We start from the raw sequence: 25,134 nt of genomic DNA on the forward strand, positions 1-25,134 counted from the left end.
GAATCCAGTCAAGACAATGGTACAGTGCAATGCAAAGACATAATATTGCAGTACAATCTACAGAGCAATACAGGCAATAATACAAAAAGCATCAGAATAATACAGGTACAGCATGAATTACCATACTGAGAAACAAATACATATTAGAAGTGTAGGAGTTTTGCTGAGAACAGTAAAGGATGTGGGTTAATCATTATCCTTGTGACTGGCAGGAGCGCTGCCAGTGGTTAGTCAGGTGTTCCTTTAGGAGTGATTTGAACTGGTTGTGGTTGGGGTTTTTTGTTATTGTCTCTGGTCAGTTGTTCCAGACTTTTGCTAGTGTGTGTGAATAGAGGGAATTGCCATGAGAGTTATAGGAGTTGGAAACCTTGCGTAAACATTTGTTAGAGCATCTGAGAGTTCTGGTTTTGTCGCTAGGATGAACTAAGTGGAAGATTGCTGGGCAGTGGTTGGGATGATAGATTATTTTGTGGGTTAAGGTTAGCTGATTAAGTGACAATAGTTTGGGTAGCTCTAGCCAGTTTAGCTGTGAGAGGACTGCACAGTGGTGGGTTCTGTGTGGATGATTAGTGGCATATTTAGCATGCTTCGAGTTTTTTGAGGTATGATTTTTGTAGATTTGTGAATGCAAGTGAACCATACAGGAGGGTGGATAGCAGGTGAGTGCGAGCAGTGGCTAACCTGGCACTGGGAGTTAGGTATGTCTTTGCCCCGTATAGAGTGCCTAGTTTGATATGCACCTTTTTGATAGTTTGTGTGATGTGTATATCAAATTTCAGGTTATTATCTATGGTAACACCCAAATGATTGTTGTGCGCAGTGGAGACTATCTTGTTTCCATTTGTGGTGGTGATGGAGAAAGGGGGAAGGGAAGATTTTGCTTTTCTGTTGCTGAAAACTAGGATTTTGGTTTTGTTGGGATTTAAAATGAGTTGGTGCTGAGAGAGGTATGTTTCGATGTCTCAAAAAGATGACTGCATTTTTTGTTGGATTCATGAGGTGAGGAGACAGAGCATATAAGGGTAGCATCACTGGCATACTATACTATGGAAGCTAATTGGGTTCTGAATATGATAAAGAGAAGAGGACTGAGAATACAACCTCGAGGTACGCCAACAGAGATGGGGAGTAGAGGGGTGTGAAGATAGGTGAAGGCTGCCAGCCTAGCCAGATAGAATTTTGTAGATCATTCTGTCAATTGTAAATATTAATATAAGCTGCAGGCTTGTTCTCTTAAATGGGAAAAAATGGTGTTAAATATGGAACTGCAAAAATGTAACAGTGCACTGTGCTGTAACAAAGCTGACAAGTCAATTCTTTGATGTCAAAACTCGGAGCCGATATGTCTGGATGAAGGAATTCTGCCCATTGTTTTGAGGCCAGAGTTAATGGCTAGAATTTGCATGTGTAATTTCTTTTACTGCTTTGATTCCTGACCAGCTGCAAGATCAAAGGGGCTATTAACCTCTGAGAGTCTGTTAGCCTGGGAACCAGAAAGAAATGATCTAATCTGAAATTAATTAGTGGTACTGTGTTATCAATTTAAGGACAGAAAGAATGAGAGCATTAGATCATTTGTATTGAGAGCATCCAATATCACCAGCACTGCCTGTGTCTATATGTAAGCAAGATTTTAGAACTGTGTTTTCTCTTAGATATAGCTAGGAAATAGGAAGATTAGACTAGTTTGTTTTTCTGTGATGTTAGAACTATTCTACTGTATTATTTTAAATATTTCCTGTGATCTCTGAACTCTTGACTAGCACTGTGTAGTAAGAAGTATTGTCTTGTGTTTTTTATATATTAAATATCTTTAAATCTTTCAACTGTGACTGTTTTGCATAGAGATAATTTAAGCTCTAAGAGTACATTCCATGTATATAGTGATGCTGTACCAAGTCACTCCAAATAAGCTTTGCTGTTCTGTCACACTTACCATTTGGATAATAATATTGCACAGTAATACTTGGACACCTTTTACTAAGGGCCTTTGAGTAGCTGATACATACTAGCTGGGTGGTGACAGTGATTTCTACTGTATACTCTGGGTAAAAGGGACACAGCTGGAGAACCTGTGCCAGCCTTCCTCAGGAGTGTCTGTGTGGTTGTATATAACTCTTATCTCAAAGTGTGTGTGCATCAGCTAGGTGGGCAGGGACAGGAAGCACTAGTTGGACAGAGAGGGTGCTGGAGGTTTTAGCTTGCCCACTAGGCTTAGATCTGGACCCCATAGCTGTGCCAGTGGGGAGTCTTATTGGGGACCTGGAGAGAAAGGGAGAAACCAGCCCCAGACTGCCTGCGACCTCTGTGTGCTCTTAAGGGAAACTGTACTTTACTGTCTGTGTAATTATTATCCTTTTCCTATATGGACACCCCTCACTGGTCTTAGTGGTGAGGATTCAGGCTCCATAATTGCTGGGCCAGTGCACGGGCATCACATATTAATTGTTGGCAATGGTGGGATATCCACACAACATATTAATTGGTTGGCAAATACTAATTGGCTTGTAGTGGTGTGGGCAGAGTGAATTCCTGTAGCTTGTGTAAATTGATCACTGAAGGTGTTTTGTACTCTAAATCAGCCATGCAGTGAATACATATAGTTCAGATCACAATTGTTTTATTTCTTTTGTTAGCTTAGTTAGTCAGGGAGAGCAGACAGCATGTAAGCAGAAGAGTATGAAAGCTGACAAGGAGCCAGCTGGCTGAGATGTGCCAGGCTAGGGGACTGGGGCATGGAAACTTGACTAAGGCAGATATGATTGCAGCTTTGGTCATGGCTGCATCAGAAAACAGCAACCAGGAGGATAAGCAGACTGGCAGTGGAGATGTACCACCCTCAGAAAATGGACTGCTCAACCTTTCTGCAGAGGACTTAAAATCCATCTGGAGCTAAAGAGACTTGAGTTGGAGGCCAGGCATTTGGAAATAGAAGTAGCTGAAAGACTGAGATGTCTGCAGGCTGAAGAGAATGAAAAACTGCTATGCCTGGAAGCTGAGGAAAATGAGAGGCAGAGGCAGCATAAGAAGGAGATATTGAATCTTTGCCAGAGTCATGGAGGTAATGGAGAAGGGAGTAGCTGGACCCCAGAAGCACAAAATGTCTGTAAATTTCTTCTGCAGTTTAAAGAGGGGGATAATTTTGAGTTTCATTCATATGTTTGAGAGGGTATATAAACAGTATGATGTTGACCAAAGGCTCTGGGTACAGTTCCTGACCCCCTTACTCTATGGTAAAGCTGTAACTGTGTTGTCTAAAATATGTGACATTGACTGTTTTAATTACACTGTTGTTAAGAATTGCTTGTTAGGATGTTTCAAGTTGTTAACACCTGAAACTTATAGAAAAAGTTTCATGAGCACAGACGCAAGGCAGATTAAAGTGTGTGTGAATATGTTGCTCAGACCGAGTACTTATTTTCATAGGTGAGTGAGTGGATGTCAGGTCACCACTTTTGAAGGGCTGGCAGACCTTTTGGTGAGGGAACAAGTCCTTCGCATTTTGCCTGAGGACATGAAGATCTGGTTAGCTGATAGACAATGTGCTACTTCAGACGAGTTGGGGAAGAAGGGAGACCTATACCTAGCAAGCAGAGCATCTCTGCACAGGAAAGGGACCCGCAGTACTATTCATGGGTCTAAAGGAACCCATGGTGGACAGCACAGACTGCCCCAACAGAATCTGCCAGTAGAAGGGAAAGCCACTAGTCCAGGTACACGTCCAGGACCTAGGGTTAAATGTTTTGAATGCAACCAGTGGGGCCATGTGGCACACAGGTGTCTATTGAGGCAAGGTAGGGAACAAAAGGTGAGAGAGCCAGTAAGTGGGAAAGACAAAATGCCAATAGTAGGTTGTCTTGAGACAACAGGGATACTGAACTGCCATCCTGCAGATGTCCTAATAAGGAAGGATTTGGATGAGGCAGTGCCATGTGTTTATGCAGTTACACACAGTCAGGCTAGGAGACAAGCATGTGGGTCTGGTAGCCTGGGGGTGACCCAGACAGACTGCATACTTGCAGCCAGGCCTGATGAGGTAGTTACTTCAGGGAGGCAGCTACTTTGTAGCAGTGAGACTGAATGTGAGCCACAGCTTCTTGTGGGTACTGATGTTCCCTTGGATAGAGTGACTGCAAGGGCAGAGGTGAGCAGTAGTACCCAAGCTGACAGTGAGGCACCACTGTCAGAGATGCCAGACTTCCTGTGGAAGGAGAACTGGGAAGGGCTTCAAAGAGAGAGTTGAGACAGGCTCAGCTCTCAGCCCCAACATTACAAGGCCTGAGACAGGTAGCTAGTAAGACACCTGATTCTCAAGGGAAGGGGGATTCTGTATACTGGGACAAAGGGTTACTGTATAGAGAGTGGACCCCTGAGGGAGGGCTAGAATGTGAGAGGGTGTAGCAGTTGGTATAAACTACAGCCTACCATCTGGCACTTCTAGCCATAGCCCATGATATTCCCTTTGCAGGTCATATGGGCATAAAATGTACAAAGAGACGCATTATGCAGAACTTCTATTGGCCTGGAATTTCCAGAGATGCAACAGAGTACTGTAAGACCTGTGAGCAGTGCCAAAAGGTAGGCAAGGCAGGAGACAAGGTAAGAGCTCCTTTGATGCCTTTGTCTGTGATTGAGGAGCAATTTCAGAGGGTAGCTGTGGATATTGTGGGGCCTCTAACTACCTCAACTTCCACATGGAAAAAGTATATCCTTGTGGTAGTGGATTATGCTGCACGATACCCTGAGGCAGTGTTTCTGTCCTCCATTGAGGCAGAAAAGGTGGCAAATGCTTTGTTAGAGGTTTTCAGCAGGGTAGGTTTCCCAAAAGAAATACTGACTGTCAGAGGTGCCAATTTCATGTCAGACCTGCTGGCTTATCTGTGAAAGTACTGTGGGGTAAAGCACCTGAAGACCACCCTCTACCATCCCCAGACTAATGGTGTTGTTGAGACGTTAAACTCTACAATCAAGTCCATGATACGGGCATTTGCAGAGCAGTTTAAGAGGGAGTGGGACAAATATTTTCCCCATCTGTTGTTTGCCTACAGAGAGGTTCCCCAAGAATCTACAGATTTTTCACCCCTTGTGTTGCTGTAGGGGCATAGGGTGAGGAGACCTCTAGATTTAATTCAAGATGAGTGGGAAGGTGAGTGTGAACCTCACAAGGAGTCTGTTATGGCATATGTCCTAAACCTACGGACAAGGCTCAGGGCACTCATGGGCTTGGCCCAGGAGAACCTGGCAGAAGCCCAACAACAGAAAAAGGTGTGGTATGACAGGAATGCTTGAGCTACAGAGTATGCTGTGGGGCAACAGGTAATGATTCTCATTCTTGTCAGACACAACAAGCTACAAGCAGCTTGGGAAGGACCCTACAAGGTGGTAAGAAAGGTAAGTGATGTTAACTACATGGTGGAACTGCTAGGCAGAAGGCAGGGCACAAATTGTACCATGTTAACATGATGAAACTTTACCATTATAAGGAGGCCCTTGTGCTGAGCATTTGCAGTGGCTTACAGGAGGAGTCATCAACAGACACCTCAGTGGAAGGGGTAGCAATTTCCCAGCAGCTATTTCCTACCCAAGTTCGAGAAATCTGAGCAGTGTTACAGGAGTTTGCAGACATGTTCACTGGGAAACCAGGGTGCATAGGACCCCAAAGGCCTATTAGGCAGGCCCCTTATAGGGTGCCTGAGAAAGTCAAACAGACTCTAAAGGAAGAGATACAGGAGATGTTGGAACTAGGGGTGATTCAAGAATCCAACAGTCCCTGGGCCTCCCCAGTGGTACTGGTGCCAAAGAATGATGGCAGCACCAGGTTCTGTGAGGACTACTGGAAATTAGTCACTCAGAATCAGATGCTTACCCTATGCCTAGGAAAGATGAGGCCCTAGAGCAGCTAGGTGAGGATAAGTATCTTACAACCATAGATCTTACCAAGGGTTACTGGCAGGTGCCCTTGACTCCCAGTGCTAAAGAGAAGTCAGGCTTTGTGACTCATTTTGGCTTGTATGAGTTCACAAAGATGCCCTTTTGGATGAAAAATGCCCCAGCAACTTTCCAGATGCTGGTAGATCATATTCTAGCAGGAGCAGAAGGGTTTGCCCTTGCTTACCTAGATGATATTGCTATCTGCAGCCATTCCTGGCAAGAGCACCCTCAACATGTCAGGGAGGTGCTGGGCAGACTGCAGAGGACAGGGCTGACCATTAAGCCCAGCAAATGTCAGGTGGGTATGGCAGATGTCTCCTACCTGGAACATAAAGTGGGGAGTGGTAAGATCAGGCCAGAACCTGCCAAAGTAGAAGCCATTCAAGCATGGTTTGCACCTGTTACTAGCATTCTTAGGGACAGCAGGGTACTACAGAAAGTTCGGCACCAGTTATAGTACCATAGCTGCTCTCCTCACAGACCTGACAAGGAAGAACAGGCCAGATAAGGTAGTATGGACCCTGGCATGTGAGCAGGAATTCCAGGAGCTTAAGAAAGATTTGGGAGGACCCCCTGTGTTAGCCAGTCCAGACTACAGCAAATAATTTATTGTGCAGGTGGATGCTTTGAACCATGTGGTGTGGGCTGTACTTAGCCAGATTTCTTCAGAGGGAGAAGAGCACTCAGTGGTTTATCTCAGTCATAGGCTCCAACCCAGGGAGGAATGATATGCAGCTGTAGAAAAGGAATGTCTATCCATAGTGTGGGCACTGCAGAAACTTTAGCCTTATCTGTATGGAAGAAAATTCACTGTAATGACAGATCACAACCCCCTAACATGGTTACACAGAGCCAGCCACCAAAATGCCAAGTTGCTAATTGGAGCCTAGGTTTGCAAGCATATGATATGTCAGTGCAGCACCTCAGTGGGATTAGCAATGCCAATGCAGATGGGTTCTCAAAACAGGGAATGGGGTAAGGTATACTCAGATAGACCTAACCCTCTTAAGCAATGTTTCCCAAGGCTCACTTGAAAAACTAGCTTGAGTTCCCGGGGGGGGGGGGGATTTGTGAAGATAGGTGAAGGCTGCCAGGCTAGCCAGATAGAATTTTGTAGATAATTCTGTCATTTTAAATATTAATATAACACACAGCTTGTTCTCTTAAATGGGAACAAATGGTGTTAAATGTGGAACTACAAAAATGTAACAACAGTGCACGCTGCTGTAACACATCTGACAAGTCAATTCTTTGATGTGAAAACTCAGAGCTGATATGTCTGGATGAAGGAATTCTGCCTATTGTTTTGAGGCCAGAGTTAATGGCTAGAATTTGCATGTATAATTTCTTTTATTGCTCTGGTTCCTGACCAGCTGCAAGTTCAAAGGGGCTATTAACCTCTTAGAGTCTGTTAGCCTGGGAACCAGAAAGAAATGATGTAATCTGAAATAAATCAGTGGTACTGTGTTATCAATTTAAGGACATAAAGAATGAGAGCATTAGAGCATTTGCCTTGAGAACATCCAGCATCACTAGCACTGCCTGTGTCTATATGTAAATAAGATTTTAGAACTGTGTTTTCTCTTAGATATAACTAGGAAATAGGAAGATTAGACTAGTTTGTTTTTCTGTGATGTCAGAACTTTTTTACTGTACTATTTTAAGCATTTTCCTGTGATCTCTGAACTCTTGACTAGCACCATGTAGTAAGACGTATTGCCTTGTGTTTTTTATTTATTACTAAATGTTTTTAAACCTTTCAACTGTGGCTGTTTTGTGTAGAGATAATTTAAGCTCTGAGAGTACATTGCATGTATATAGTGATACTGTACCAAGTCACTCCAAATAAGCTTTGCTGTTCAGTCACGCTTACCATTTGGATAATAATATTGCATAGTAATAATTGGACACCCTTTAATAAGGGCCTTTGAGTAGCTGATAAACATTAGCTGGGTGGTGGCAGTAATTTCTACCATATAGTTTGGGTAAAAGGGACACAGCTGGATAACCTGTGCCAGCCTTCCCCAGGAGTGTCTGTGTGGTTGTATATAACTCTTATCTCAAAGTGTGTGTGTGTCAGCTACTTGGGTAGGGACATGAAGCACTGGTCGGACAGAGAGGCTGCTCGAGGTTTTAGTTTGTACACTAGGCTGAGATCTGGAACCTATAGCTGTGCCAGTGGGGAGTCTTATTGGGGATCTGGAGAGAAAGGGAGAGACCAGCCCCAGATTGACTGTGATCTCTGTGTGCTCTTAAGGGAAATTGTACTTTACTGTCTGTGTAATTATTATCCTTTCTCTATATGGACACCCCTTACTGGTGAGGATTAAGGCTCCTTGATTGCTGGGCCAGTGCATGGGCGTCACAAGGGGAATGAGAGTTTTCCAATTTTGTGGCCTGTTGACGATTGGAAAGATAGCTATGGAACCAAATTAGGGTTGAATGACTGAGGTTATGGAAGGGTAGTTTATTAAGAAGTGGCTGGTGGGATACAGTGTCAAAAGCTTTAGACATATCAAGAAAGATGGAAGACACAAGCTGGCCTTCATTCATGAGGTGGTAGATGGAGTTAGTGAAAGCAAGGAGGGCAGAGCAGGTACTATGTTTTGGTCTAAAGCCGTGCTGAGAATTGCAGAGGAGGTTATTGTTTTGTAAGTAGTTGATGAGTTGGTTGTGGATACATTTGTATAGGATTTTTGCCAGGGAGGAAAGGATGGAAATGGGGTGATAGTCAGTTAGTTCTTTGTAGGGGCCACCTTTGTGGAGGGGTATAATAAGAGATGTCTTCCAAAGAAGTGGAACATATTGTTCTTTAATAGAATGATTAATCAGGATTGAGATGGGGTAAGCTATAGATGGGGTGGCAAGTTTTAGGAATTAATTTGGGAGTTTGTCAGCAGCTATGCAGCAAGGTTTTAGTTTGGTTAAAAGGGACTTTATATACTTAGTTTGGATAGGTGAGAAGGAGAAATGGTTGTTAACATGTGGAGCAGGGGTGGGTACAACTAGTGGTTAGGAGGGTTGATTGTCCAGTTGTGAGGTGATGGTATTAATGAAGTGGGTGTTGAATTGTGTTGAGATAGGGTCTGAGTTGTTTGTGGTGATTGGGGATGGTGTAGAGGTTCGGCCTGGGTTGATGAGCTGGTTAACGGATTGCCAGAATTTCTGTGGGTTTTTTAGGTGTTTCTGTTGGCAGGATAGGAAATGCGATTGTTTGTCTTTTCTGATCTGTTTCTTTGTTAGGTTTCTCAGTTGCTGATAAGTTAAGAGGTCTGCTTTGTTTTTAGAAATATGGTATGCTGACCAGGCTTTGTCTCTATGCTTCATTGGTAGTTTGGTGCCCTTGGTTAGCCATGGGAGGGACTTAGATTTAGAATGCACTTTTCTAGTGGGGGCTAGAGAATTGAGGATTGAAAGGAAGGTTTTGTTAAACTACTGGACAGCAGCATCTAACTGTAGGTGTCCAGTCGCATTGTAGGAGTAGGAGGTTAAAAGTAGTGGGGGAGAAATTGTTCTTAGTAATGATGTATTTATAAATGATGTTGCTTTGTGTGTGTACTCATCTTCTGTAGAGAAATATAGGAGAGTGATCCCTGAGGCCGTCAGGAAGGCAACCGGCTAGGTAATTTAGGTTGGGTTTGTTGGTTAGGATACAGTCTAATGTTGACTGCTTATCAGTGTGTTTGTCTGTGCGGGCAGGACAGGAAATTGTTTGGGTGAAGTTGAAAAGATTTATAAAATTTGTTGGATTATTTGATGTGCAGATTTGCCAATCTAGATTAAAGTCACCAAGCACAATAGTTTCTTGGGTGAATTTGGTCACTGCCCTGTGAAGTAGATGTTCTATGCTGGGAAGGTTATTGCTGGGTGGAAGATAGGTGGAAGATAGGTGGCAATCATATACAGTCACACCTCTCAGGAGAGTAAAGGTGTAGACTAATTCATATATCTTTCCATAATTCTTATTTTCATCACTTTCTACTGAAGGATATATGTATTTACATGTGCATGGCATATGTAACTAAATATATCAAACCTGGAAAAGTTGCTTTCAGTCTTTACAATGAGCAGAATGATCTTTCAGGCAAAGGGTATTTAAATAAGACTAGGGTCTAAAAATGGGAACTATTCACATAACTGATGTGCTGTAATTTTATGCTGCATATTATGTAGTGTTACATTACGTTATATTATATTATATTACATTATGTTGCATTATGTTACGTTATGGTATGTTATTGCATGGTATGGTACGGTATGTTTATAAGAATGCCTTATGGATGGTATACAATGGGAATGTTAAAAACTCTGCTGTAAAATATTTAAACTGATTGGTTACTAACATAGCAGGTAAAGTCAAATACATATCAAGGTAGTTAGGCTGCTGTCTAAGTACAAATACAGCAATGTGACAACCAGAAAAAGAATAAATGCATCCTGCATTAATGTAAATCACAGTTAAAATGTGTGAACTAAGAACAATAAATAAATAATAATCAGGATAGTTTATTATGATATGTTGATAAGATTGACAAAACAAATGGTAAAAATGTTCGAATTTTCAAAGAAATCCTAATTTTTTTATGAAGATCTTGTTACCATTTTCCTAAGTGTGTAGTACTGAAGTGTATGCTATGTGAATCAATACTAGGTATGTTTTCTTTCTGGATTAGTGCAAACTCATTATTACAACTTTTCAGACAGAGAATAATATGTCATATACTTGTATAATGTGCTTCTACAGTTTTTTGTTTGGACATTACCAGTAATCTAGCAATTGTTTGGATGGCAGTGTTTTACAGTTCGGGAGTAAAACTACTCTGAAGTATGACAGATTATTGTACAAAGGAATAAAAGTCAGTGGCAGTGATGCGTTACCAAAGAGTATACTCAAACACAGAAATATCCTGAAAACAGACTTTTATTTCCATAACTTCTAGCCTTTGTAAAAGAAAAACTTGGGTCCCTTTTTATAATCATTTGGCACTCTCTGAGTGAAACGGGTTAACTTCTTCCATAAACTAACTGCATGATCATGTATAATATTTGACATAAAAGAGTAAAAGACTCATAACAGAGCTTATAATATGTTCAGATCGCATGTCTGAAATATCTGTGTTCTGAATTTTGCGTAAGCAAAAGGGTATCTGTGGGTTCACAGTAAATGCTCTGCCTTAATCCAGGACATCAAGATATAACTGATTTTACTTTAGTGAGATGACACTTCTGAGTGTGATTATGTTGAATAAGATGTTTTGAAGGATCTAATGTTCTCTGCTTCTCCATTAATCATAGCTTTAAGCAATAAGAAAAATATTCTATCCTGCTTATAGGGCCCACACACCGAAGGGGTAAGTGCATCAGGGTATAATAACTTACTCCAATTTTTGTTGAATTCAGAATTAGTTACAATAGTTATGAAGGTGCAAAGGGGAAGACACCTCACATGGGATAAGATGGTGGGCTTTCTTTCAGTAAAAATCCTTTGAAAAGTAGCATGCTGTCCTGTCACCATGTCATGAGAGAATGGGTTTTGATGAAAGTCTGTTTGATAGTGCAAACCCATAGTCACTGTGAAATGAGCAGTAAATTATTACAAAATGGGGTGAATAATACTGTTTCAGCCACAGAAAGAAATGTGGAACACTTTTTATGGTCATCACCAAATCTAGTTAGCACTATGCTTTGGTATCATTGTAGTAATTCTCATTTCCTGGATGAACTTGTCCCTATATAATGCCACAATAACCCACTGCTGGCCACATGCCTGCCACTTGCAGATGGCAGGCTGTCCTAAAACTTTAAGTAGTCTAAAAATGATAAATGCCATTCACATATATACCCAACTTTAGAATTATAAAATGTTAACTGCATTATGCAAGTGAATAATTAAAAGCAACACTGTAGTACAGACAATTTGAAGTAGACATTTTCTGTTATTCTTATTTTTTTCTCTTGTCTTTGGATAGGTCCAATAATATTTTGGGTCTATATTATCTTGCCCAAAGACATGTTCGGCGTACACATCTTCATTGGCAAATAAACAGCGAATGCTTAAAGCAATGAAAGGCCACATCATCGCCTTTTTTCCCGTGAAAAAAGTGCTTGGCCAACATTCGGGATTTGCCATTTTCCCCACTGTAGTGAGATCTCGGAGTTGGTCTATTTAGTTAGGGGGAGTGGGGGGGGGTGAAGCCCCCCAGTTTGTAGGGTCTGAAGGTTTCTGTAGTGTTTAGTAGGCCAAGTAAGTGCTTTTTGTCCCCTGGGAAAAAAGTCACTGATGTGCCTTTCGTTGATTTAAGCATTCACTGTTTATTTGCCGATGCGAACACGTCTTTCGGCAAGATAATATAGACTCGATATTTTATATAATTTGATAAGCAATGCATGTGTAAAGTAAGTATTTTTCATATTGACTATCTTGCATTCTGAGAGTTGGCTTATAATGTAAATTATTTAACAGGATAATGTTTCAATATTGGATGTGCACTGTCTAGACATAAGCTGTGAACAGTTTCTTTAATGTTTTCAGTTGCTGTCTCTGTTTTTTATTACTGAGGAAGTATTCAATAGCATGCAGAGTTCATCTTTGCATGGTACTTCCCTGTGCCTGTAACTATTATGGACAATCTTTTGCCTGATTTGAAATTAATCTAGGTCTACAAACACAAGGACGGATGTTTCTAGTCAGCTGTGTATTTGCTGGACATACAGTTTCTCAGTTTGGAATGAAAATTGAATCATTGAGTACATGACCTTCCAGATTAACAAAGTCTGTACATTTACATGAGGTGGTAATCTTCACAGCTCCTACTATATCAGAGTTGTTACGCCCCTGACCTGTTTTTCAAATCATCTATTTTGACTTGCATGCACTTTGACTGCCTCTAATGCTAGATAACCTACCCCAACTTCTTATACATGTACTTTTGTTAATACTTCCTGTGAGGTCAGATACTGGTGACTCCTTTTGTGTTATTTTTTGTTGCTGAAATGTTGTTGCAGCATGATAGGCTTCGACATCTGTGGTATAAATGGCCTCTGCTGCTCACTGTTTTAAATTTTTAGAGGATTGATTTACCAGGCTTCTCTAATGTCACAGTGCTTCTTCTTCTCTTCTTCTCTTTCGGCTGTTCTCATTAGGGGTTGCCACAGCGGATCATCTATTTCCATTTCTTCCTGTCCTCTGGATCTTGCTGTGTCACACCAGCCACCTGAATGTCCTCTCACACCACATCCATAAACCTTATCTTAGGCCTTCCGCTTTTCCTCTTACCTGGCAGCTCCATCCTTAGCATCCTTTACCCAATATACTCAGCATCCCTCCTCAGCATATGTCCAAACCAATTCAATCTCTCCTCTCTGGCTTTGTCTCCAAACCATCCAATATATATATATATATATATATATATACTGATTCCTAATCCTGTCCATCCTCATCACAGCCAGTGCAAATCTTAACATCTTTAACTCTGCCACGTCCAGATCTGACTCTTGCCTTTTTGTCAATGCCACCATCTCCAACTCATATAACATAGCTGGTCTCACTACCCTCTTGTAGACATTTTCTTTCACTCTTACCTGGTCCCTACTGTCACTACAGATCACAATGTCATCTGCAGACATCATTGCCCATGGAGCCTCCTGTCTGATCTCATCTGTCAACCTGTCCATCACCACTTCAAATAAGAAAGTGCTCAGAGGTGATCCTTGATGTAATCCCATCTCCACCTTAAATGCATCTATCACTCCCACCACAGACCTCACCACTGTCACACTACTCTTGTACATATCCTGTACCACTCTTACACACATCTCTGTGACTCCTGACTTCCTCATACAATACCACAACTCCTCTCTAGGCACCCTGTCATATGCTTTCTCTAAGTCCACAAAGACACAATGCAACTCCTTCAGACCTTCTCTATATTTTTCCATTAACACTCTCAGAGCAAACATTGCATCTGTAGTTCTCTTTCCCAGCATGAATGTTATATAAATGAATTGCAGATATGCAGCTCTGTTTTTTGTTGCTGAATAAATACCAAGTTATAGCTAGGTCACTGGAACCTGAAAAATGGATAGTAATCCATTTTATTGTGGTAGGCCTAACCTAGTAGAAATACATTTTGATAAATATGTAGTTTTCATTATGAAATGTAACAAAGCCATCTGTTTCAGGAGATATGTTCATCTGTAGCAAACATATTGTATTTTTGAATTATTATTCTATAAATTATTTTTCAAGAAATGGAGTGCTAAATAAACATCCACTAAAAAGTCACTTCTGCTGCTAATCACTGAAGCATAATTTATCTAAAGGCATTTAACAAAAACATTTTCTGCAATAGAAATGGATTCCACTGAAAACAACAAAGGTTAACCTCAAAAATGTTGTTTCAGGGGGACAAGCTCCCCGGCACTACCCAGTGTGGAGAATTGTGTTGCCCTATCACACCTCCTACATATTTGTAGTAACTTCATGACTCAATGTTGACTTCCTTGGAGAAGGATTTAACATGTATGTATTCCATGCCTCAAACATTGCAAGCAAAGGTAGTGTGTCCATTTCACTGAAATCCATATTAGACAAAACAAGTTACATGAAATAAGATTAGGTGTAGTATGTTTGAAGAGCTATGTTCAGTATGATTGTTGCCTAATAACAATAGAGCTATGTGTGTTTTAACTTTATGTAAGATCACTAGCAACTATGCAGGATGACAAGACAAGTATACAAGAGCTTTCAAAGTGCCCAGACAGCTACATGAAGATTTCCCTCTATAGATGCAAGTGTAAAATTATATACACCAGTTGTAAATAAACACTTACACAATAAGCGCACTATGTAAAAGTGATGCAGAAATGTATTAAATGTAAATGGAGGCCTTACAAACAAACAAAAATAAATAAATAAAATAAACCACCCCTAATGGTTGCCTAAATGATGCCACCCCTCCCCTAGTTGGCTCTTTCCTCAGTGAACGGGAATGAATGGGCCCGGATCCTGAGAGGGGTTTTATTAATAAAGTGAAAGGTATTCCGCTGTGATAGAAACCCAGTTTCAGCTTCCAAAATATCCCACAACTGTGTTTATAGAAGTGGAGATTATAATAACAGTTCATTGTTTAGTGTTTAGTTTATTAATAAGGTTTCATTAATAGCATCTTTGAACTGTGGTTTTGGTGTTAATATAACCAATGTCAGTTAGTATTACAGATTACTAATCTTAAATGAAGATAACCAATGTCAGTTAGTATTACAGATTACTAATCTTAAATGAAGATAGCCAATGTCAGTTAGTATTACAGATTACTAATCTTAAATGAAGATAACCAATGTCAGTTAGTATTACAACAGATTACTAATCTTAAATGAAGATAACCAATGTCAGTTAGTATTACAGATTACTAATCTTAAATGAAGATAACCAGTGTCAGTATTACAGATTACTAATCTTAAATGAAGTTAACCAATGTCAGTTAGTATTACAGATTACTAATCGTAAATGAAGATAACCAATGTCAGTTAGTATTACAGATTACTAATCTTAAATGAAGATAACCAATGTTAGTTAGTATTACAGATTACTAATCTTAAATGAAGATAACCAATGTCAGTTAGTATTACATATTACTAATCTTAAATGAAGATAACCAATGTCAGTTAGTATTACAGATTGCTAATCTTAAATGAAGCACACTAGTACCAGCATGCTCCCTCAAACAATGGATATAAAAAATAAAAGTTAGCGCACACACTGTCATCCTTAATAATGCATGGTGATGTCATTCAAAGTCATGGACCATGCTGTTTTTTCAGATGAATGGCTCAGAGTGGCACTGCTATAAAAATATCCTCTATGAAGTCAGTTTAAATATCCGGGTGTATGTCCAAGTGTGGAACCCATGCACTAATGGGCAATGATTTGAATACCATCTAGTTCATTTCCTTCAAGGAATATAACAGATGCTTATTTCTGAAGATGAAGAGAAGATGGAATGAGGAGTTATATCAGTCACAAAATCATGTGATATTTCCTTGCTGATGCCCACTTCATGCCAAATATTTGGTGCATATCAAGTATGGGTAGTCAGGATAGGGCCAAAAACAAAAACAAAAAATAAATAAAATAAACCACCTCTAATGGCTGCTTAAATAATGACCCCTCTCAGTTGGCTCTGGCCTCAGTGATAGGGAATGAATGGTCCAGGATAACGAGAGTGGAACTGATGGTTGTTGGGCAGTTGGGGCAAAAGATAAAAAATAGAAACTCTGTCTGAGTCTGACGGAGTCAGTCTAAGTGTCACAGTGAGAGTTTAGTGTGTAGGGTTATACATCAAATTGACCTTGTCAATGAATTTAAGCTTTCTGTTGTGGGGAAGGGTAGAGGTTGTGGCTGCTGACAGTATACCATATGTAATCCACTTTTATGTAAGTTATGCATTATAGGCAAAGTCATGTCTTTGCAGCATAACTTGATGCCAAGGGTGCAACATGGCATATTTTGTGTGCTGCACTCCATACACTGCAGTTGTGTATCATATAGAAAATGACTCATTGTAGAGGCCAGAAAACGTCCAAAAGAGCACAAAAAGAACACAATTAACTACTGTTTGTTGATTAAACTGTGTACTCACATTGTGCAGTCCTGTCATCTGGGCCTGCAAGTATGTGGTGTTGATTGTGTTCTGTTCAGGTACCATATCATTCCCTGATGACTATGTATACAGCACCTGTGATGCCCCTATTTCCCTTGAAGTTACATTTGTGTTGACCATGGCTGCTCGTGATACCCTTCTTAGCACTTACCTTTAATCCCATCAGGTAATTTATGGAGTTCATTTTTCTATTTTCATATGATTCTTTGTTAGCAATTCAGATTGTATGATATTTAAGATTTATAGTGAATTCTTCCCAGTTTTAAGTTAGCTATTTGACCTTAATAAACCCTTATGTAAGGTTTACTGGATTTTTATGAATCCTCTTTAAACATTCATGTTTACTAACATGGTAGAGCTGATAAAGCTGCCAGAGGTCAATGTTAGGCTAACTCCCTGAAGGGTCATTTTAAGCCTAACCAGTAACTCCAGATCAAAATCAGACCTTGTACCTTGTGTTTACCAGGTAAAGATCTTAGCCATCATAACAAACCCACCACCTCTTGATGTCAACCTATATGCCTAGTGCAGTTTTTTTTTTGTTACTTATAGAGTAATACTTTATTATTACTTATAATTTTTGAAGAAAGTGAGAAGTACTCTTTCTTGTATACCGATTTCCCAAAGTTTACATTTCATTTCCTGCTTTTCTTCAGTCTGATGTTCAAAACAGAAAAAGCAATATTTTTGAAAGTTTTCTGAGGTAAGGGGTAGTTGTTAGCTTTTGCTTTAGCTAAGACAAGGTTGCAACACCAGTCAGGCTCCTTTGTCTTCCTCACGATTTCCCTACACTGTTATGTGACATCTCTCCCACATTTTATAGATAGTATTTAGTTCATTTCTGGCTGCCCTTACTTTTGCTGTCATTTACACTTTGTGCTCTGCCCCTTCGCTCTTTAACTCTTTTCTTCTTCCCTCCTTACTCTAACCATCCCAATTTATTGACCTCTGTATGGTGTACTTTAACATTATTACGACCTCTGTATGGTGTACTTTAACATTATTATGACCTCTGTATGGTGTACTTTAACATTATTATGACCTCTGTATGGTGTACTTTAACATTATTACGATCTCTGTATGGTGTACTTTAACATTATTACGACCTCTGTATGGTGTACTTTAACATTATTACGACCTCTGTATGGTGTACTTTAACATTATTACGACCTCTGTATGGTGTACTTTAACATTATTATGACCTCTGTATGGTGTACTTTAACATTATTATGACCTCTGTATGGTGTACTTTAACATTATTATTGACCTCTGTATGGTGTACTTTAACATTATTATGACCTCTGTATGGTGTACTTTAACATTATTACGACCTCTGTATGGTGTACTTTAACATTATTACGACCTCTGTATGGTGTACTTTAACATTATTATGACCTCTGTATGGTGTACTTTAACATTATTATGACCTCTTTATGGTGTACTTTAACATTATTATGACCTCTGTATGGTGTACTTTAACATTATTACGACCTCTGTATGGTGTACTTTAACATTATTATGACCTCTGCATGGTGTACTTTAACATTATAATGACCTCTGTATGGTGTACTTTAACATTATTATGACCTCTGTATGGTGTACTTTAACATTATTACGACCTCTGTATGGTGTACTTTAACATTATTATGACCTCTGTATGGTGTACTTTAACATTATTACGACCTCTGTATGGTGTACTTTAACATTATTACGACCTCTGTATGGTGTACTTTAACATTATTATGACCTCTGTATGGTGTACTTTAACATTATTACGACCTCTGTATGGTGTACTTTAACATTATTATGACCTCTGTATGGTGTACTTTAACATTATTACGACCTCTGTATGGTGTACTTTAACATTATTATGACCTCTGTATGGTGTACTTTAACATTATTATTGACCTCTGTATGGTGTACTTTAGCAGTATTATGACCTCTGTATGGTGTACTTTAACATTATTATGACCTCTGTATGGTGTACTTTAACATTATTACGACCTCTGTATGGTGTACTTTAACATTATTATGACCTCTGTATGGTGTACTTTAACATTATTACGACCTCTGTATGGTGTACTTTAACATTATTACGACCTCTGTATGGTGTACTTTAACATTATTATGACCTCTGTATGGTGTACTTTAACATTATTATGACCTCTGTATGGTGTACTTTAACATTATTATTGACCTCTGTATGGTGTACTTTAACATTATTATGACCTCTGTATGGTGTACTTTAACATTATTACGACCTCTGTATGGTGTACTTTAACATTATTACGACCTCTGTATGGTGTACTTTAACATTATTATGACCTCTGTATGGTGTACTTTAACATTATTATGACCTCTTTATGGTGTACTTTAACATTATTATGACCTCTGTATGGTGTACTTTAACATTATTACGACCTCTGTATGGTGTACTTTAACATTATTATGACCTCTGCATGGTGTACTTTAACATTATAATGACCTCTGTATGGTGTACTTTAACATTATTATGACCTCTGTATGGTGTACTTTAACATTATTACGACCTCTGTATGGTGTACTTTAACATTATTATGACCTCTGTATGGTGTACTTTAACATTATTACGACCTCTGTATGGTGTACTTTAACATTATTACGACCTCTGTATGGTGTACTTTAACATTATTATGACCTCTGTATGGTGTACTTTAACATTATTACGACCTCTGTATGGTGTACTTTAACATTATTATGACCTCTGTATGGTGTACTTTAACATTATTACGACCTCTGTATGGTGTACTTTAACATTATTATGACCTCTGTATGGTGTACTTTAACATTATTATTGACCTCTGTATGGTGTACTTTAGCAGTATTATGACCTCTGTATGGTGTACTTTAACATTATTATGACCTCTGTATGGTGTACTTTAACATTATTACGACCTCTGTATGGTGTACTTTAACATTATTATGACCTCTGTATGGTGTACTTTAACATTATTACGACCTCTGTATGGTGTACTTTAACATTATTACGACCTCTGTATGGTGTACTTTAACATTATTATGACCTCTGTATGGTGTACTTTAACATTATTATGACCTCTGTATGGTGTACTTTAACATTATTATTGACCTCTGTATGGTGTACTTTAACATTATTATGACCTCTGTATGGTGTACTTTAACATTATTACGACCTCTGTATGGTGTACTTTAACATTATTATTGACCTCTGTATGGTGTACTTTAACATTATTATGACCTCTGTATGGTGTACTTTAACATTATTACGACCTCTGTATGGTGTACTTTAACATTATTATTGACCTCTGTATGGTGTACTTTAACATTATTATGACCTCTGTATGGTGTACTTTAACATTATTATGACCTCTGTATGGTGTACTTTAACATTATTATTGACCTCTGTATGGTGTACTTTAACATTATTATGACCTCTGTATGGTGTACTTTAACATTATTACGACCTCTGTATGGTGTACTTTAACATTATTATGACCTCTGTATGGTGTACTTTAACGTTATTACAGTTACTGATTCATTGCTGTCTGCGCACACCATTTGGTTTTTGTTCATAGTACTTCTTAATAACTTGCTTGTCTGCTGTCATTTATATCTGTCCGAGCTGAGACTGAAATAGGTCCAATTGGATCAGTGCTCTACCCCAGTTACCAAATTACCAAATTGAATATATATATATATATATATATATATATATATATGTACACACACACACACACACACACACACACACACACACACACACATACATGCACACATATAAATACATAAACACATTCACTTGGTTCCTGAAATACATCATTGCCAGTTTATTTTTAATAATATGGCATTGATAGATACAGGGCTATAATGACCCATTGGAATATTGTGCTTCTGAAGTGGATATTGGCATGGAACATTTTCAGTGACATCATAAACTTTATTATGATGATGATGATGATCATCGTCGTCATCATCACTGTGCAACTTAAATAAGATCAGTCAGCCTGTGAAACACGCTACATTCTGAGACGTTGATACAATCTCTCATGAATGTCAAATAATGTGCACAAAGATCGACTGCTGAGGCGATAAAGAAAATAAGGAAGAAGGGATAACATGATAACACGTTATTTAACACGAAGAGACAATTTCAAAAGATTTATCTCTCAGTACTGCATTCAACTCACCTCATTATTTTCAGGTTGCTGGGTGGGAGATTTCATTCATATTTAGTTCATTAATTTCATATTCTATATGAATATACAGGATGAAAAGGTCTGTAAGGATTGCAGAGTTGAAATTAAATGTTTTTCTGTGAATAATAAAGGAGGTAATATAATAGGCCACTCAACTTCCTTTAAATGTTCCATGTTTAAGATTCTACATGCCAACTGTGCAAAACTTTCAGTATTTCAGAAAAGACAACTTGCCACAAAGTGTCAACATACTGTGCATGCCACAATGCATGCATTTAGCTAATTATCATGTCTAAACTCCTTTAAGTGTACATTTTTTTATTTATCTAAACAGTTCATGAATTGTACTGGCTTCAGGTTTGAAGGTGTAGCTAGCCACTCTCTTTCAGGGACCAGCCTGACCACTTTGGGATGTTGTCATGAGGGAATGTCTGATTAATTCAGTCATCCTTACTTCTTCTTCTTCTTTCGGCTTTTCCCGGTTAGGGTTCACCACAGCAGATCACCTGTCCGCTCATCATTGGCAGTGGAGTTTTACAGTGTCGAGTTGCCAGCCCAGTGCCCAACCTTCCACAGAAGGCACACACAAGCACACACTCATGCCTAGGGCCAATTTAGGGTGTCCAATTCACCTACAGCATGTCTTTGGGATGTGGGAAAAAAACGGAGCACCCAGAGGAAACCCACATGACCACAGGGAGGACATGCAGACTCCGCACAGAAGGCACCCCAGCTGAGAATCGAACCAGAGAACCTCTTGTTGTGAGGCAGCAATGCTAACCGCTGCACCACTGTGGCTGCCCAATTCAGTCATCCTTACTGCCACAGGTAATTTCTTACATAGTATCAAAGCAGGCTGAATTATTTCTGTACTATAGGGTTGTGCTGTAATGATCTATGACTTTGAACTGTAATCCAGTACCTCTTTTATTCATGACAAAATCTAATGACATGCTGTACAGTGCTACACTTCCAATATAAAAGTTAAAGGAAAGACGACCACACATGTAAGTGTTGAGTTGTCCCCGAACTTGGCTCAACCTCTACTTAGATGTGTAAAAATGTAGTACATTACAGGTAAATCTGAGAAAAGGCATGTTTAGTAACTATGCTCCTCTTTTTTTCTCTAGCTATGGACAGCAAGTTCAGCACTTCAAGGTCCTCCGTGACAGAGATGGAAAATATTTCCTTTGGGAAGAAAAGTTCAACTCCTTAAATGAATTAGTACATTTCTACAGAACAACCACAATAGCAAAAAAACAACAAATCTTCTTAAGGGATGAAAACCAAGAACTGGAAGTAAGAAATATTGTTTCATGTCAGTCAAAGTATTTTACTAACGTTACTGGCAAACTTGGCATGTACTAAACACCTGGGATCAATGATGCAATCTGTGGCAAACTTTCTTTATGTCAATTGTATAGCTGAATTTGATGCCGGGTCCTTTTGACCTGCAGTGAAGTTGGAAAAACTGTGCTTGTAAACATTTTAACAATCTAACATTAGTATTGCAGTTTATTTTATCTGACCACCTTTTTCAATGCAGCTTTATTATATATTCAGTATAGATCATCTTGTTTGTGTAAGGTCCTCCTGATGAAGGATATTAGATAATATGGTTTACAGTTACAGTGCTATGACAAGGGTAGGGCAAGAAAGCAACTGTCCCAGGTGCCAATATACATGGATGGCGAAATGTTGAAAAAAAAAGGGTTTTGATAGCTTAGAATCTGTCATTTAGGGATGTATTTGTGATCACTTAATAGACAGCTTGTAAACTTTCTCTCCTGTCTTTCAAAGATGGATAGTTATTTTAGCCATCTTTAAATACAAGAGAGATATTGTACAAGCTAATGACATCTTATAAAGTTGCAAACCAATCTTTAAAAATGTTTCACAGTTTACAAGCTGTCATTAAGTGATCAAGATGCCATATACGTGTGCTGTCCAGGGTGTCAACTTTTCTTATTTTGCTTAAGTTTTGTGCATATTTATTGTTATGCTTTTTCAAGCTGTAACTGCAGAGTACCCCCAGGGAAAATTACCCAGCAGCACAAGTTTGAGGTGCTCTAGCAGAAAGTAGAAGAAAAGAATAGACAGGCCCAGCCAGGCCAGTCTGTAGCAAGTGCTGGTATTTTTGTAATATTATCTAATTTCTCTGTACTGTATATGCATGTGTGGACTTAGCAGTGACATATGCACTCCATAATACTCCCAGAAAGACTTCTGTGTGAGCCATCTGTGCATAATGAAAATATGACTGGGAGTTCTGCCCTGGAGGTGGTCTCTAAATACAATTCTCCCATAAAAAGGCGTGGCTTGTGGATGATTTATAAACTTCCTTTGGTTTAGCCTGTGTCTTCCCTCAAATACAGGTCACCAGAAGTACAGGAGACATAGGATGGCAATATGTCCTGCTATCAGTACGTCAACAGTAGCATCTGTTTTGGTTTTATCAGATAGCTCCTTTAAGATTGTTTAGAGTATACGACCTGCTTTATAACTCTAGCAAAACCCATCTAAAATGAAGCTAGAACAAAGAGAATCTATTAGTCTAGATTTTTAAATGTGATCAATGTTATATTTCTTTCATTGTATATGTCACACTTAAAGCAAAGCTCCAGGCTGAGAACATATTTTTAATTATATCTTGATTGTTTATGCAGTATCACTGCCTCTGTATCATTTTAAGTCATTGTGATAGTTTATCATATGTTTATTCCAAGGTAAAATGTGAAAACAACTACATTGATGTGACTTTGTTAAGGCTTCTGCATCCTGCAATTTAGTGTGTGAATGCAAAGCAAGACATCAGCCTGCCTTTCCTTTTCATTTCTCTATTTTGTGAGGTAATGTAGTTTCTTGCTGATACTGATCAGGGATGTCTTCCCTTCTTGGGATTTTATTCTTTTCTGTACTTGTTTCCTCCTTCTATTGTATAGCTTGTTTATGGCAGGGGTCCACCAGACTGGTTTCCTTTTCTTGGAGGAGTGAGTCTTGGTTTTGTTTGGGATAGCATGATCCATGCATTCTTGCAGTTGCCTGTAGAGTGCATTAGTAAAGGATTTTGCAGCTTGGACAGCGTTATCCTTTAGCATGGGGGCTTTGAAACTTCCCACCTCGGTCTTAAGTAATGTGAATTTGCTTTTGAAAAGTTTTTCACTGTGGTTTCATTGACTGGGGGTGGCAGCAGAATGTGGATATCCAGAGTGATTAGTTTATGGTCAGATATAACCAGCAAGGGGTTGACCTCCGGTGTGGAACACCGGTCACCCATGTTGGTGATGACCAGGTCCAATATGTTGTCACCTCTGGTGGTGTTGTTGACCAGTTGATCCAGGGCGTTTGAGTTTATAAATTCTAGGAAATGTTGGGCAAGGGAGTTTGTACTTGAGTAGTTCTCCCAGTTAATGTTTGGGTAATTGAAATCACCCAATTTCAGGGTGTTTGGTAGGACCTTTATGTTTCCCAGTGTTTCCAGGAAAGTGGAGTGGGGGTCCTGGGACATGGTGGGTGATCTGTAGCAAGCTATAATCTGAAAAGCAGTTTTGCTCATTGCTAGTTGCATGTGGATGATCTCTGAAGCATCGTGCTGTGCCACTAACCTGGAGGTGTGAATATCCTTGATGAATATGGATACTCCCCCACCTTTTGTATTTTGTTCAAGGTCTTCTGGCCGAAATGTATGGTATGAGTTGTAGTCTGGTAGTGCTGGGGTTCTCTCTGGAGCCTTAAACCAGGTTTTTGTTACTGCACATCAATCGAATTTCTCCATACCGAGGAGTGCCTCGAGTGCATGCATTTTGAGGTTTAGACTTCTGGCATTGAGTAGCATTAACCTCAGTTTTTTGTTACTTGTGCTATTTACAGTGGTGGGGTTGTCTTTTGAGCCTTGCCTAAAAAAGGCACTATGGGGGTGGCAAGAGCCTTGGCCAGTATTCGAAAGCCTAAGGGTGACAGGTGCAAACTGTCTCTAGTGAAGCAGTGTGGCTTGTTGAGCATGTCATCCTAGGCTGACAGACACTGGAGTCCCTTTGAATGACACCAGAAGCTTAGCCAATTGTTGAAATTGATAATTTTTTTCTCTATACCGTGGTATCATTCTTGGTGAGGGCAGGATGCTACTCAGGGTCAGGGTCATACCGGCCTGGGCTAAGTGATAAGAAAGCTCCTCCATGTCTCTTTTCATGTAGCCCAGGGAGGTACGGCTCAGGTCATTCACACCAACATGGACAATGACAGAGTCATATTTGTACTTGTTCTGCAGTGACCTGAGTGCTTGTGTTATGTGGCGGATCCTGGCACCTGACAGGCAGCTAACAGTAACC

The 25,134-nt window shown here is 39.4% G+C and overlaps 1 protein-coding gene across 1 annotated transcript in view; it reads left to right on the forward strand.

The window, feature by feature from the left end:
• LOC122816646 (GRB2 related adaptor protein) overlaps positions 1–25,134 on the forward strand; it is a 526,043-nt gene that overhangs the window by 377,686 nt on the left and 123,223 nt on the right. Inside the window, exon 4 of the mRNA XM_044089578.1 lies at positions 21,937–22,105. Within this exon, the coding sequence (XP_043945513.1) occupies positions 21,937–22,105 (169 nt within the window). The remainder of the gene's footprint in view (positions 1–21,936; positions 22,106–25,134) is intronic.

The sequence above is a fragment of the Protopterus annectens genome, chromosome 12.part0 (assembly GCF_019279795.1).
Source record: "Protopterus annectens isolate FY-2018-M chromosome 12.part0, PAN1.0, whole genome shotgun sequence".
Classification (NCBI taxonomy): Eukaryota; Metazoa; Chordata; order Ceratodontiformes; family Protopteridae; genus Protopterus; species Protopterus annectens.